The sequence below is a fragment of the Tasmannia lanceolata genome, unplaced genomic scaffold (assembly GCF_043159265.1).
Source record: "Tasmannia lanceolata isolate RefF3 unplaced genomic scaffold, GAP_Taslan_0.1 ptg000023l, whole genome shotgun sequence".
NCBI lineage: Eukaryota > Viridiplantae > Streptophyta > Magnoliopsida > Canellales > Winteraceae > Tasmannia > Tasmannia lanceolata.
Window position 1 is genome coordinate 28,391,361 of NW_027518700.1, and position 16,442 is coordinate 28,407,802.

Genomic DNA, 16,442 nt, shown 5'->3' on the forward strand with positions numbered 1-16,442 from the left:
GTAAGGACTCTTACTTTAGGTAGTTTCCTAATTTTTTCTCTAGCTTTCTTTTGTTTTTACTTTCTAAATTAGATTAGCTTCTAATTAGGATTACTTGTAAAGCAAGGCATACCATTGTAGACACCCACATTTTGCTTTACTTTAACCAACAATAACCTAATATATTGATCCATCCTCAAATTTTTTGAAAAAAACAAAATGATAAAGAGATGTACCTGGTGAGATGATTAGATCCGAAAAATTGAAAAATACCCTGATTAGTGAATTTAGTGTGTTAAATCCATGTGAGAACCCCCTCTATCATTGATTTATATGTTTTAGGTCATTAATATCTTGATCTGACTTTACGGATCATCAATCGGGACAAAATAAGCTAGGGTCACTTCATAGCCCGGACCCTGATTCCATTCCGAGACCCGATTTCCGTAAATCGTTAGATCAATGACAGATCTTGACCTGGGTCTCACCATCCAAAACCACCTAACCTCTCCTCTCATCCTAACCATCCAAACCTCACCTAACCTCACCTAACCTCTCCTCTCATCCTAACCACCCAAACCTCACCTAACCTCACCTAACCTCACCTAACCTTACCTAACCTCACCTAACCTTACCTAACCTCACCTAACCTCACCTAACCTCCTATCCCATTCTCCTATAAATACCCTCTCATCCCACCATCCAAGGGAGAAGAAGAAAAAGAATCCCTCTCTTAGAAAATTCATCCCTCTCCCTCATCTCTTCAAGGGTTCGGCCATCCTTGTCGGATCGGGTGATACGTTGGGTGATATATATCAAAAGCAGTCATTATCAAGCAAGGAATCATCTTCAAGGAATTAACATCAAAGAAAAATCAAACACAAAGTGGGTTTTCAAAGAGGTAGGCATTTATTTCAATTCTATGTAGGGTCTGTTTTCATGCATATCTTTTACTTTAAAAGAAAAACCATGTTAGGAAGCATCTGGGATCAATCTTTACTCATTCTTCTTGATGGTAGACTTTGAAGTTATACATGTTTCCCTCTTCTCTTAACCCATCTTATCTTCATTTTTATTTTTCCCTAATGGTTCACACCCTGGTTCCCCCTGGTTAGCCTCTGGTTAGACCCTGGTTGCACCCAGGTTCGTTGCTGGTTGCACCCAGGTTCGATACTGGTTCGCACCCTGGTTCCCTGCTGGTTCGCACTCTGGTTAGACCCTGGTTGCACCCAGGTTCGTTGCTGGTTGCACCCAGGTTCGATACTGGTTCACACCCTGGTTCCCTGCTGGTTCGCACTCTGGTTAGACCCTGGTTGCACCCAGGTTCGCTGCTGGTTGCACCCAGGTTCCCTGCTGGTTGCACCATGGTTCCCCTGCTGGTTCGCACCCTGGTTCCCTGCTGGTTCGCACTCTGGTTAGACCCTGGTTGCACCCAGGTTCGCTGCGGGTTGCACCCAGGTTCCCTGCTGGTTGCACCCTGGTTTCCCTGCTGGTTGCACCCTGGTTCCCCTGCTGGTTCGCACCCTGGTTCCCTGCTGGTTCACACTCTGGTTAGACCCTGGTTGCACCCAGGTTCGCTGCTGGTTGCACCCAGGTTCCCTGCTGGTTGCACCCTGGTTCCCCTGCTGGTTCGCACCCTGGTTCCCTGCTGGTTCGCACCCTGGTGCACCCTGGTCCGCACCCTGGTTTGTACCCTGCTTCCTCCTAGTTAGACCATGGCTAGTCTCGGGTTTGCTCCTAACTTAGACCCGACTCACTTGACCCTAACCATTAACCCAATCCAACCTAACCATTAACCACACCTAAACCCATACCCATAAGCCTTAAACCCTATAACCATAGCCACACATCATACACCACATGCCTTTCATTCATCCACCCAACAGTACCCTCATACACCCCTACAATAGACCCGGCCAACCCAGTTAACCCGGCCATCGGGCCCATTCGGCCCAATTAATTCATTCCCCTTAAGAGCCACTTTGCCCTATTGGTTCCTAAGATACTCCAACCACCCAAACCTCAAGCCGCACCCCAATCCACGCTCAACCAGTTCCAATCCAGTCTAAGCCAAGTCAACCCGCACTTGACCTTGACCATTAACCCAATCCAATCCAACTCAACCATTAACCCCACCTAACCTGACCCTAGCACAACTCAACCGAGTCACATCAACCCAAGCCATACCTTTGTCCACTCACTGAGGCACACCATTTATCCATAAATCTGGTTACATTAAATCTAACCCAGCCAGGCCACCTGCAGCTTAAGTCAAATCGCCCCAATACAATCCATCCAAGTGGGATCCCAACCCAGCTCAACTGAGTCAACTCTAGCCAACCTCCCTAGTCGAGTTGACCCAACTCTCTAGTCGAGTATGCTCAACCTCTTTAACCGATTGGACTCTCCCCTTAGTTGACTCAATCCAATTCCTTAATCAACCCATCCCAATGCAACCGAGTCGCATTCGACCAAGTTGCGGCCTTCCATGTCACAACCGAGTCATTCCCCTATTCTACTAATGCCCTTTTACACCTAATAGAACTTCCTCCCTTTTGCCTAACCAAGTCATATCCCAACACAATCTGAGTCGCATGTCTGAATCCATTTGACCGAATCTCATAAGCCCGCCCATTTTGAATTCCCAAAATTCAAACCCTTGATGATTCCTATATGCTCAATTCTTTGATGCAAATTCCCAATTCCAAAATCCCATTGCTAAATCAATGTTTCTGAATCTCAAGTCCAATGCTCAAATACAAACCCGATTCCTGATCCAAATACCAATCCTGTTTTCCAAAATCCAAGCAACCTCCCCAGCGGAACTACGTGTGGCTTGATCCCCATCGCGGGGTACGTAGGCAATTTGGCACTCCCAAGTTCAGTCGCACCTTTCTCTATCTTTCTCATTCCCTCACACTATTTCATCATCTCTTCCATTTTTTTTTTTCACTAACCTCGAGAATTTAAATCGATTTGTCTTGTGTCTTTCGGAACCGTTGGATCACGGTTTCCGTCGTAAGGACCCTTAGAGCCCAATTTAGGAACACCGGTGTCGTGTCGTATCCTAAGTTTTAGAGAGTCCTAGAGTTAGGAGTCCAGCCTCATCACGGACGCTTGCTATGTATAGCAACCGTGCCATAGGTCTAGTTACACTAGTCACCCAATCTTTCCCTAGGACAAGCCTAGTAAACTAGGATGTAAGGCAAACCTGCATTAGTCTAAGGGACCATTTGCATTTAGATGAGAATCATATAGCATCTTAGATGAAATCCTAAGATAATAAAATCCTCAACTTGAATTAAATAACTTCTCCTAAAACTGTTGAAACAGTCAATCCCGTCTAGGTCGGTGTCTTAGTTGAGTTAGGCATATGTAACTTAGCTTAGGTGCACCGAACTACGTCGACTCTGATCCCAGTGAGGCTTGGGTACGTAGGCAGCTTGGATGTCTGACGGCATACCACCCGCGAGTCGGCACCACAACAAATTGTGGTGTTTTGGATATTAATTTTCTTGTAAATGCTTAATCAAATCATTTAGGGCTTTCCATGAAATTAGAATTCTAGGAGAACTTTCACTTAGAATGAATCCAGACAAATTAATAAATCAAGATACACATCTAGGATTCACATTGAAATTAGATCATAGGATGCATGTCACTTAGTTCGCACATTAACATAGAGTTGAATGAGCCATTTAAAATAAATTTAAAAAGTTAGCTTTTGGAATCGAAGGCCGATTATCGGGCAGGAATAGTGCATGTGGCGGATAACTCCCCATACCTTCCATTCTCGTAACCAGGTAGCGAGTCTAGATTTCTGGTTAATTTCGGGTCCTAGATCCCACATCTAGGTGGCGACTCTGTCAGTCTCTTTCGTGTGGAATTCGGATTGCCTTAGTGATCCCAAGTTCACATGAAAGACGAATTCAAATCAACAATTAAATGCACACGCCAATCGCGTGGGTACGGGAGACCAAGAGAGAGCGCGTGGCGGCTCGCGCCACACCCCTCTCGCGGGATCGGGTACCACAGTTTGGCGACTCTGCTGGGGACCACCTAACTTCATTAAAATTTCAAAAGATAATTCATTTGAATTTAATTTAATTGGCTCATAAAAACTCTATACTTGTTAGATTAGTTTGTCTTGTTTTATTTTCTCATCACACTTTACTCAAACTTAATCTAACAAAACCTGAAGGCATCATAGATTGCGCAAACATATTGCACACACTTACATCACTTGCATCTAAACTCTGCATCTCACGTGCACACACGTCCTATTTTAGGAACCCGGAGTGTTATCTAGCATGGTTGACTGGGATTTCATCACCTGGTGCCTCTGTGCTAGAGAAGCATTCCACCCTTAGCCTAGTACCTTTATGGTACGTAAACGGATCTCTTGTTCACGTACTGATACGCCGGACACTGGTACAGTATATCGAACAGGGATTCGCGCTAAGGGAACTCTTGGCCTTACCCCTAGATTAACCCACACATGCATGTAGTATACGAACACATGTGTATCACGTGTGTGAGCCTAGTTTAGGATATCCTACCTATTTGTGTCTAGATTAGGCCGTAGACCATCTTCCAATGGCTACGATCGGTCCTAGGTACACGAACAAAGTCATGAGTCGAGATCCTCTCTCCACTCCGCTTGATTAGGATTAGGGTTGATGCCTTCAGGTCACACTGTTAAAATGTGCGAGATTAAAAAAAAAATTTCCTTTAGGGGTTAGGATATAAATCCTATCATTTCCAAAGATCTCATAGGATTAGTCATTCTTGATCTATCCGTTGAAAGCAATCTTATGCTATCTCATCTAATCTTTCGATCGTATGCCTTTCATTCTTCTATCGTATGATTCGATCATGTATTCATACTTTCCTTGTACTGGCAGGAACTTATCCCAATCTCGTGTTCATGTAATCCTGATCATTCTTATATCCCTTCTCTTGGCTTACGGGCACTATGTCTACTCGTACAATTCTTGATTGGATCCGTGGTACATTAAGAGAATCCCATATCTACGCCATAAGTGAACAAGAGAAAAATCTCTTCGGCTACGTGGCAACCATCAAGCTCGATTGGGGATTACTCTATGCCGCATCAGAGTGTTGGGATCCCGATCATCATGTCTTCCATTTTGGCAACCAAGAAATGTGTCCCACCTTTGAAGAATGGTGTGCCTTATTGGAATATCCTGTGGATGGCCCTCTAGTGAAGCCATCCTGTGTTCCAGATTATCGTCCTTTGTTCCTTTGCTTGATGGATAATCCAGATGAATCCATGAACTCTTTCATGAAAGGCCAAAAAGTGTCCATGCAGCGACTGATTGACATTTACCCTCCTGTTGGATACATTGGTGCTGTTGATATTCAAAAAGCTCGACGGCGCGCTTTGAGATTCTGCTCCTTTGCTAGGTTCCTCACTGTCCAGCCTTCTCGCTTTGCGTCAGCTGTTCTTCTGGACCTCGTTGATCAAATGGATCGTGGCGCCAATCCAATTCCTACTATGCTTGCAGAAACTTTCAATGGATTGGATGATATGGCTCACCTTCGTGCCAGTTCAGGTCCAAGCTCTTATATTCGCTCTTTCGTTGGGTCTTTCTCAGGATGTCCTGCATTACTTCAAGTGTGGTTATGCCACAAGCTAAAAATTGCAGCTCCTGTCCATTTTGATCATACGTTATACACCTTCAGTGAATGGCGTCATGATGTTTCTTTCGATCATAAAAGCGATTGGGTTGAATGGTTAAATTCTCGCCAAGAAGATCAGATTTATTGGCAAATTCCCGGAATCCAAGAAGCTGTCTTCAACACCGGAGAAGCTAACTACGTTCGCCTTCTTGGTCTCAAAAAGACTTCCTTTTATGTTCCTGCCAGGATTCAGCGTCAGTATGGAAGGGAGCAATCCATTGTGCCTCCCCTTCATCATTTCTATCCGCCTGAGGGTCTCAAGCCCAAGATTGTCAAAGCTGTTTCATCTGCTTGGGATGCAAGAATCATCAAACCTTTAAAGGAGTCAGTTGAGGAAGATTGTCGTCCGAAGAAGAAGTCTAAAAAGAATGCTTAGTTCCATGTTTATCTTTGAAAGATTGAACCATGTACTCAAATGATTGATCAATAAAGTCCATCCTTCTCTTTCATTATCTTTGTCTATGTGTGCATCATCGTCTATTCTTCTCTCTGATTTTAAAATATGTCTTTCGAATATTACAGGGCAATAAACATCATAGCTAACCCTAATACTCCTTGGGTTCGGGTCTCTTCGAGGTTAGAGAGGAAATCTGTTTCTCCGCCACCTTCTCTAAGAACCCCAGCATCTCCTTCTTTCCCGTCCTCATCCTCACCAATGGCAGACAACCAAGATGGTCTTCCACCCGCTGCTATTACCGATACTCTTACCTTGATTCTCCAACAGCTTCAAGAACTCAAAGAAGAAAACCGAGTTATCAAGGCTCAGCTTTCTGAAAAGTTGGGACCGTCGTTGTCCAAGGATAAAGGGCCTATGCGCCAAGCAGCTACTCCAGTAGCACCTGCCCAAACAGTGTTCATCAATATCCCTGATAAAGTCGAAGAAGACTTAGAAAAAGAGCAGTACAGCGAGAATCACAGTAGGCCTTCTCAGTCCATGGTTGATAAGTCTGTTATGGAGAAATTAGAGACTCTTACCAGGAAAGTTCAAGACATTCAGTTTCAAGACCAGGGTGGTTTCAATCCTAGTGATCTTACTTTATTTCCCGAAATTCGCCTTCCTGCCAATTTTCAAATGCCCGATTTCGACAAATATGATGGTGTGGGTTGTCCAATCACACATTTGCAAATGTTCACCATCATGTGTCAGCCTCAAGGCTTATCTTCTGAGCAAATGGCTCAATTGTTCCCAGTTTCCCTAACCAAGGTTGCGAGGAGATGGTTCATGGTCTTGGACAAGACTCGTTACAGGACATGGAAGGATATCGGCGAGCAGTTCATCAGGCAATTCAAATATGATGATGGGACAGAAATCACCAGAAAGGATTTAGAGAGAACAAAGCAAGACTTGAGGGAATCCTTTTTGATTTTTGTGAAAAGATGGAGGAGAATAGCAGCTCAGATGATGGAGCGCCCGTCTGAGGAAGAACAAGTCCAGATAATCATGAAAAATATTTCCCCCCAGCTCCAGTATCACATGTCTTTGCAATACTATCCAGACTTCAAACACTTCATCGTGGCTGGCACCCAGATAGAGGAGGCTATGGCTCAAGGTGTATTCAACCGTAGCAACCCAAACCCCAGAGATTTCAAAAAGTCCCCTCCAGCCCAAGTCAATAGTATTTCCCGTTCCAATGCTCAATCCTCTAGGTCCCAAGAACCTTTAGTAATGGACTATGCTCAAACCGCAACCGCACCTCGGCAACAAACCCGGGTAGAATTTACCCCTCTTCCCATTCCATCTTCAGAGGTGCTTAAGCAGTGTCTTGCTTCAGGTCGCATAACCTTACCTGCCATCCGGCCTCCCCCCAATCCTCTACCTGCAAGTTGGCGAGCTGACCTACACTGTGAGTACCACAGAGGTCCTGGTCATCTTACTGACAACTGCATTGCCTTGAAATTTAGAATCCAGAAACTCATTGATGAGAAAGTCATTGCATTCCAGCCAAGACCCAATGTCACCCAAAACCCATTACCTGGTCATGCAAATCCTCCTGCTGCCGTTAATGCCATAACCATAGGAGATCCTGAGTTTGATCCTCTTACCCTCATATGTGCCTTAGAACCCATCTCTGAACCCCAAATCATATTCTGTGATGAATCACACCTAAGAGAGTCTGTACCTCCCTTGGTAATCACCTATGAGCCACAAGTCCCTCAAATTATCACTTATGATGAGCCTGAATTGGATGAAGTCAGACATGTGACAAGGGGCGGAAGAATTTTCAAACCTGTTGAATTGAGAGTCGAAAATCCAGGGGCATTGGCTCGAGGAGAGGAGCCGCAATATGTGAAAGATCCAGATGATGAAGTTGTGCAGCAGTTAAAGAAAACTCAGGCTGTTATATCTGTATGGGGATTATTGATAGCATCAAAGAAACACAGAGAGGCTGTGTTAAAAGAATTGAATACAACACAGGTATCCTCAGAGATATCTCCGGAGCAACTGGCTGAAGTTGTTGCTCTAACCCAGGCCACCAGGGCCATTAGTTTCTCAGATCAAGAGCTGCCTCCTCAAGGTCGGAATCATGCTAGAGCTCTTCATGTCACTATTGTTTGTGGAGGCAAGAAAGTACCATCTGTGTTGGTAGATAACGGATCCGCGTTGAATGTGTGTCCATTAAGAACTGCCATTACCTTGGGTTTCGGTCCCACTGATTTTGCCGAATCAACCCTTGGTATCCTCGCATATGACAATACCCGAAGAAATGTGGTCGGAGTCCTCACCACCAGGATCGTTATGGGCGGTCAAGAATTTGAGGTTGAGTTTCAAGTTATTGATATCAAAGCCTCGTTCAATATGCTTCTAGGACGTCCCTGGTTGCATAAGGAAGGTGCTGTCGCTTCAACCCTTCACCAAAAATTGAAGTTCATTAAAGATGGGAAGTTGTTCACTGTCAGAGGTGATGAAGAGCCAGAAATAGGGCAAATAACAGGAGAAACTTTGATCCTTCCAGTTGCAAAAGCAGATGACTACAACTTGAATGGTTTCGCATTCGAGGTTGCTGTTATCTCTTACAAGGATGCCTCTCGGGAGGAGTTGTGTTTGCCGTTCGCCATCAGTTCTGTGGTGGCCAAGATGATGAGAAAAATGAACTACTTCCCTGGTATGAATTTGGGCCGTGATCCAAGCAAGGCATCTCACTGGCGCCCAATCAAAGCAAACCATGGAATTTTCGGTCTTGGATATGTACCTACTGAAGAGGAGGAGGAAGCCATGGAAAAATTGTTGAAATTGAAGGAAGAAATCCGCCGCACCGGAAGGGTACTCCTAATGGCTCCATATCCCTTATCAATGAATGGTCATTTTATCAAAGAAGGTGAGACGTTTCCATACTATGGGTTTTCTGAACCATGGTATGACTCAGTGACAGGGATCATGATACCCGGTTTTGAAATATTCAGTGGCCTTGCTCTCCCAGAAACAGAACCGCCGATATATTATGTTGAGAAAACTGTTGAGGACTGGTTAGTCTACCTTGAGCCAGATGTGCTGGAATCTTTGTTTGAAGAAAATGTGCCTGATGTTGATTACTATTCTGAAGAACAAGAAGAGACAGATTGTGAAGATGTGCTAGTGGCAGTTATTCAGAGTAATGATACCTTTACTGAACCTCAGAGTCAGATTGCACCTGCAACAGAAAATCTTTCAAACTGGAGTTCTGATGTTTTTCCATCTTATTTTATTGCTAAGTCAAGTCTAGTCAAGTCGAGTGAATCAGTGTCAGTGCCTAGTCCAGGCGAGTCATTTTCTGAGTTTATTTACTATGTGAATCCTGAACCTGTTCAGGATGAGTCCAATGATAATGATGTAACTTCTTTCAATTCAATGAAATCTGATTCTCAGTATGTCTCTGTGTTTGCTTCTGACTTTAATAATAATGATAACACTCCCTCCTCAGATGAGGAAGGGGGGATCAACGAAACTCCCCTTGAATTGCAGCATATGCTCAAACAAGAGGAGGAGCGCCGAGCCCAGCCTCTTAAAGATGAAATCGAAATTATAAACATCGGAACAGAAGATTTAATACAGGAAATACGAATTGGAAATACTCTATCCTCTGAAGAGCGCGATGAATTAATAAACCTACTTAAGGAATATAAAGAAGTTTTTGCCTGGTCCTACAAAGATATGCCCGGGTTGAGCGAAGACATTGTTCAGCACAAGCTACCTTTATTGCCTGGGATTAAACCTAAAAAGCAGAAGCTAAGGAGAATGAAGCCTGAGTGGGTCCTGAAAGTAGAAGAAGAGGTTACTAAGCAGTTGAATGCTGGATTTCTGCAAGTGGTGGAATATCCAGAATGGCTCGCAAATATAGTACCTGTACCGAAGAAAGATGGAAAGGTGAGAATGTGTGTAGATTTCAGGGATTTGAACAAGGCAAGTCCAAAAGATGATTTCCCTCTACCACATATCGATATCTTGGTGGACAATACGGCCGGGCATGAATTACTATCTTTCATGGATGGTTTCTCGGGCTATAATCAAATTAAGATGGCACCCGAGGACATGGCTAAGACCTCGTTCATTACACAATGGGGGACATATTGCTATCGGGTAATGCCATTTGGTCTTAAGAATGCCGGTGCGACATACCAAAGAGCAGCTACAGCCTTGCTCCATGACATGATACATAGAGAAGTCGAAGTTTATGTCGATGATATGATTGTAAAAGCCAAGGAAAGGAAAGATCATATCCCGAACCTTAAGAAGTTCTTTGAAAGAATTCTCAAATACCAGCTTCGCCTGAATCCTAGCAAGTGTGTGTTCGGGGTTACCTCCGGTAAGTTGCTTGGATTTATGGTGAGTCAAAGGGGTATAGAGGTAGATCCTCAGAAGATTAAGGCTATCCAGGAGATGCCACCGCCTAGAACCGAGAAGGAAATTCGGGGATTCCTAGGAAGGATACAGTTCCTAAGGCGATTCATCGCTCATCTGACATCAACTTGTGAACCTATCTTTAAGCTCTTAAAGAAGAACTCTTCCAAAGAATGGACAGAGGAATGTCAGCAGGCCTTTGAAAAGATAAAGCAAAGTTTGTCTGAGCCACCGATAGTAGCACCAGTGATACCGGGGCATCCATTGCTGCTTTACTTGTCAGTAACAGAAACCACAATGGGTTGTATGTTAGCACAGCAAGATCCAGAAACCAAGCATGAAAAGGCTGTGTATTATCTTAGCAAGAAGATGTTGGAGTATGAACAGAAGTATACTGTCCTAGAAAAAACCTGCTTAGCCTTAGTTTGGGCCACTCAGCGACTCAGGCATTACCTTTTATCACATAAGGTCCTGCTTTTGTCGAGGATGGATCCTCTGAAATATCTCTTTGAAAAACCAGCCCTGACAGGCAGGACTGCCAGATGGTTATTATTGTTGTCTGAATTTGACATCACTCATGTAACCCAAAAATCAGTAAAGGGCCGAGCCATTGCTGAACAATTGGCGGAAGCACCCCGAGAAGAAAGTCAGCATTTCAAGCCGATGTTCCCAGATGAAGAGATCATGATGGTTGAAGATGAATATCCAGAAACTGGTTGGACCCTCTATTTTGATGGAGCAGCAAACCAAACAGGACAAGGAGTAGGGGCATTGCTTGTGTCGCCTCGAAATGAGCATGTCCCCGTTGCCGTTAAGTTACAATTCAATTGCACCAACAATATGGCAGAATATGAAGCATGCATTGTTGGGCTTGAGGCTGCATTGGCCTTAGGCATAGAGAATCTTGACGTATATGGAGATTCGAAGCTAATCATTTGCCAAACTCAAGGAGAGTGGAGAACCAAAGAAGAAAAGCTATTGCCATATCATGAATACTTGGATATTCTCGCTAAGCAATTTCAACGCGTCACTTTCAGTTATTTGCCAAGGTTGAAGAATAGATTCGCCGATGCCTTAGCAACGTTAGCTTCCATGATTGACATACCTCACAATATGAAGATGAGGCCCATCACGGTTCAAGAGCAATGGGCTCCTGCATATGTTGATGCTATAGAAATAACTGCAAGATGTCCCGATGGAAAGCCATGGTATACAGACATAAAGAACTACATCTCAGGCCAGGGGCATCCCAATGAGGCGTCGAGTAAAGAAATAAGGACTTTGCCGAGATTGGCAGCTAATTTCGTCATTTGTGGAGGAGAGTTGTATCGACGGTCTTTCGATGGAATTCAACTCTTATGTGTCACTGAAGATCAGGCAGAAGAAATTCTCGCAGATATTCATGAAGGGGTGTATGGGCCTCATATGAATGGGAAGATGTTGGCAAGGAAGATCCTACGTCTGGGGTATTATTGGCCGACATTAGAAGCAGATTGTCACACATTTGTGAAGAGATGCTATAAATGTCAGATACATGCGAATCTCATCCATGTACCACCCACCGAATTGCATTCTCTTACCTCTCCTTGGCCGTTTTCGGTATGGGGAATTGACATCATTGGCAAGATTTCTCCCAAGTCGTCTAATGGTCACGAGTACATACTCGTTGCTATTGATTACTTCACCAAGTGGGTTGAGGCCGCTTCTTATGCAAAGCTTACATCCTCATCAGTTGCTAAATTCATACGCACCAACATAATTTGCAGATATGGAATTCCCCATGAACTTATCTCAGATAATGGATCTCATTTCAAGAAGGAAGTAATCTCTCTTTGCGAAGAGTTCAAGATTAAGCATCATAAATCCTCGCCTTATCGTCCGCAGACAAATGGAGCGGTAGAAGCTGCAAACAAAAATGTCAAGACTATCATTAGCAAAATGTCAGAAACTTATAAAGATTGGTCGAATAAGTTACCATACGCCTTGTGGGCTTACAGAACATCAATTAGGGCTTCAACTGGGGCAACCCCTTACTCTCTTGTTTACGGGATGGAAGCAGTGCTACCTGTTGAGATCCGTGTACCTTCGCTCCGAGTATTGACTGAAGTCAAGTTACCAGAAAATGAATGGGCAGATGCCAGGTATAAAGAGTTGAACATGCTAGACGAGAAGAGATTAAAGGCGCTTTACCATGTGCAAGGTTATCAGCGCAGAATAGCCCGTGCTTTTAATAAAAAGGTTAAGGTCAGAGATTTAGAAGAAGGCAATCTTGTTCTAAAAGAGAATCGAGCACCAATGTTTGACCCAAGGGGCAAGTTCAAACCAAATTGGTCAGGACCATACATTGTGGACCAAATCTTACCCGGAAAAGCCGTCAAGCTCCGTAATTTAAATGGAGAAATATTGCCAGAACCAACAAATCTTGATCAACTCAAGAGGTTCTATGCTTGAACATCAGAAGGCCGTCCTTTGGCCGAATAAATCCCAAATTCATAACCAAAAATCAAAAAATTTATAACCTTTTACAAACCCTTTTGAGCCTAAATAAAATTTTCCTTCAAATCCCAATATACTAGGGGCATTCGCCCTGAACTACGCATGATCTGATTCCTACACTGGGATACGTAGGCAACCTGTTCATAGGTTCGGTCGAGACCCTTGCAAAACCTTAAGCCATTCTTTGAAAAGCCCTACCTCACCTATAAAGTCCTTTTGGTGTTCAAGTAAAAAGAAAAGAAGATAAAAAAAAATAATAAAAAAGAAAAGAAATGGAGCTTGAAGATCCGCTAGATTGAAAAACCTGAAAAGGCGATCTAGGCAAAATTTAGGATCATTCCCCTGCTAAGTTGAAAACCTGAAAGGGCGGCTTAGGCAAAAGGTAAGGGGGTGGCCCGCTGAGTCGAAAACCTGAAAAGGCGATTCAGGCAAAAGTTAAGGCCGAGCGGTCCACCAAGTTGAAAATCCAAAAAAGGAAGACTTGGTCGTGGTAAGATTGGATTCACGCCAAAAGAATTACATCGGTCTCTGAACTCGCGGTAGGTCAGGCGAAGCTAATACACAATGATTCTCGAAACTAGGGGCATTAATTTTGAAGCAATCTGAAAGTTGATAGAAAGATATATGAGGTATCACTGTATTAAAAATAAGTGAAGATGTTTATCAATGGAGAAACGTTCTTTAAAAGAGGCTAGTCTAACCCAAAAGAAAATACTGATAAGTCAGAAGCATCACGAGATTACTGGAGTAATCTTTCTTATTTTGTGTTTTTATTACAAGTGTCTGTAGTTCTATTTAAAAAAAAAAATTTATTTTTAGAATTGTTGTAGGGTGCAATCACTCTGAAGGCAGGTTCATTAACAGGTTCTGAGGAACTTGGAAAAAGGTGACGCTGTCACGAATGACGAAGATCTTTGAAAGAATAATCTCTGGTCAACGAATAGAAGAAGGTTAGAATGCCTCAAACTGAGGCAGATTGCTAATGAAGTGGCATCCCATATTTAAGCCCTGAAGTTCTTTTGCTGCATAGTGTTATTAAATCCTTTGCTTCTAAAGTTGTTAATTGGAAATTTTGATTTCTCTCAAAGCTCAAATCATCATATCTCTCTGAATCCATTTGGAAAAAGATATTTTCTCTCTGAACATCACACAAATATGATATCTCGCTTCCTTGGAGTCCGTACAAATACGGTATTTCACTCTCCGAGTCCATACGACTATGGTCTCTTATCCCCTTTGAACATCATACAACTATGATGTCTCATTTCCTTGGAATCCGTACAAATACGGTATTTCATTCTCTTCGAGTTCATACAACTATGGTCTCTTATCCCCTTTGATCATCATACAACTATGATGTCTCATTTCCTTGGAATCCGTACAAATACGGTATTTCATTCTCTTCGAATCCATACAACTATGGTCTCTTATACCCTTTGAACATCATACAACTATGATGTCTCATTTCCTTGGAATCCGTATAAATACGGTATTTCATCTTGCCCAAGCCCATTCAAAAATGATGCTGCATTTTCATTAAGAATCTTTCAAAAGTCATCCATTATTCTCTGAGACCATTTGAAAATGACGTCTCATTTCCTCTGAAGCTGTTCAAAAGCGATATTCCTTTCCCTCCGAAAATCCATTTGAAAATGGTATCCCATTTCTCTCGTTGCCAGCGGCACCGCAGCGGGTTTGTTTTATTGCATTCCAATTCTAGGATTTCATCTAAGGTCTTGCATTATATTAGGTTGCATTGTGTTTAGGGGGTCCTTTGTCGATTAAAGCTACGCAAAATGGTTCTGTCATTTTGACTTTGGTATTCGATGACTACGTCGTCTCTACCAAAGAGGGGCATCTGTAGACACCCACATTTTGCTTTACTTTAACCAACAATAACCTAATATATTGATCCATCCTCAAATTTTTTGAAAAAAACAAAATGATAAAGAGATGTACCTGGTGAGATGATTAGATCCGAAAAATTGAAAAATACCCTGATTAGTGAATTTAGTGTGTTAAATCCATGTGAGAACCCCCTCTATCATTGATTTATATGTTTTAGGTCATTAATATCTTGATCTGACTTTACGGATCATCAATCGGGACAAAATAAGCTAGGGTCACTTCATAGCCCGGACCCTGATTCCATTCCGAGACCCGATTTCCGTAAATCGTTAGATCAATGACAGATCTTGACCTGGGTCTCACCATCCAAAACCACCTAACCTCTCCTCTCATCCTAACCATCCAAACCTCACCTAACCTCACCTAACCTCTCCTCTCATCCTAACCACCCAAACCTCACCTAACCTCACCTAACCTCACCTAACCTTACCTAACCTCACCTAACCTTACCTAACCTCACCTAACCTCACCTAACCTCCTATCCCATTCTCCTATAAATACCCTCTCATCCCACCATCCAAGGGAGAAGAAGAAAAAGAATCCCTCTCTTAGAAAATTCATCCCTCTCCCTCATCTCTTCAAGGGTTCGGCCATCCTTGTCGGATCGGGTGATACGTTGGGTGATATATATCAAAAGCAGTCATTATCAAGCAAGGAATCATCTTCAAGGAATTAACATCAAAGAAAAATCAAACACAAAGTGGGTTTTCAAAGAGGTAGGCATTTATTTCAATTCTATGTAGGGTCTGTTTTCATGCATATCTTTTACTTTAAAAGAAAAACCATGTTAGGAAGCATCTGGGATCAATCTTTACTCATTCTTCTTGATGGTAGACTTTGAAGTTATACATGTTTCCCTCTTCTCTTAACCCATCTTATCTTCATTTTTATTTTTCCCTAATGGTTCACACCCTGGTTCCCCCTGGTTAGCCTCTGGTTAGACCCTGGTTGCACCCAGGTTCGTTGCTGGTTGCACCCAGGTTCGATACTGGTTCGCACCCTGGTTCCCTGCTGGTTCGCACTCTGGTTAGACCCTGGTTGCACCCAGGTTCGTTGCTGGTTGCACCCAGGTTCGATACTGGTTCACACCCTGGTTCCCTGCTGGTTCGCACTCTGGTTAGACCCTGGTTGCACCCAGGTTCGCTGCTGGTTGCACCCAGGTTCCCTGCTGGTTGCACCATGGTTCCCCTGCTGGTTCGCACCCTGGTTCCCTGCTGGTTCGCACTCTGGTTAGACCCTGGTTGCACCCAGGTTCGCTGCGGGTTGCACCCAGGTTCCCTGCTGGTTGCACCCTGGTTTCCCTGCTGGTTGCACCCTGGTTCCCCTGCTGGTTCGCACCCTGGTTCCCTGCTGGTTCACACTCTGGTTAGACCCTGGTTGCACCCAGGTTCGCTGCTGGTTGCACCCAGGTTCCCTGCTGGTTGCACCCTGGTTCCCCTGCTGGTTCGCACCCTGGTTCCCTGCTGGTTCGCACCCTGGTGCACCCTGGTCCGCACCCTGGTTTGTACCCTGCTTCCTCCTAGTTAGACCATGGCTAGTC

General features: G+C 43.6%; 1 protein-coding gene across 1 annotated transcript; it reads left to right on the forward strand.

Moving 5' to 3' along the window:
• The first annotated feature begins 338 nt into the window (after positions 1 to 338).
• Positions 339 to 11,799, forward strand: LOC143855989 (uncharacterized). The gene is made up of 3 exons (XM_077366031.1): positions 339 to 880; positions 6,205 to 11,757; positions 11,796 to 11,799. The coding sequence occupies exons 2-3, from the start codon at positions 6,338 to 6,340 to the stop codon at positions 11,797 to 11,799; spliced, it is 5,424 nt and encodes a 1,807-aa protein (XP_077222146.1). The 5' UTR covers positions 339 to 880; positions 6,205 to 6,337.
• The last annotated feature ends 4,643 nt before the right edge of the window (positions 11,800 to 16,442 follow it).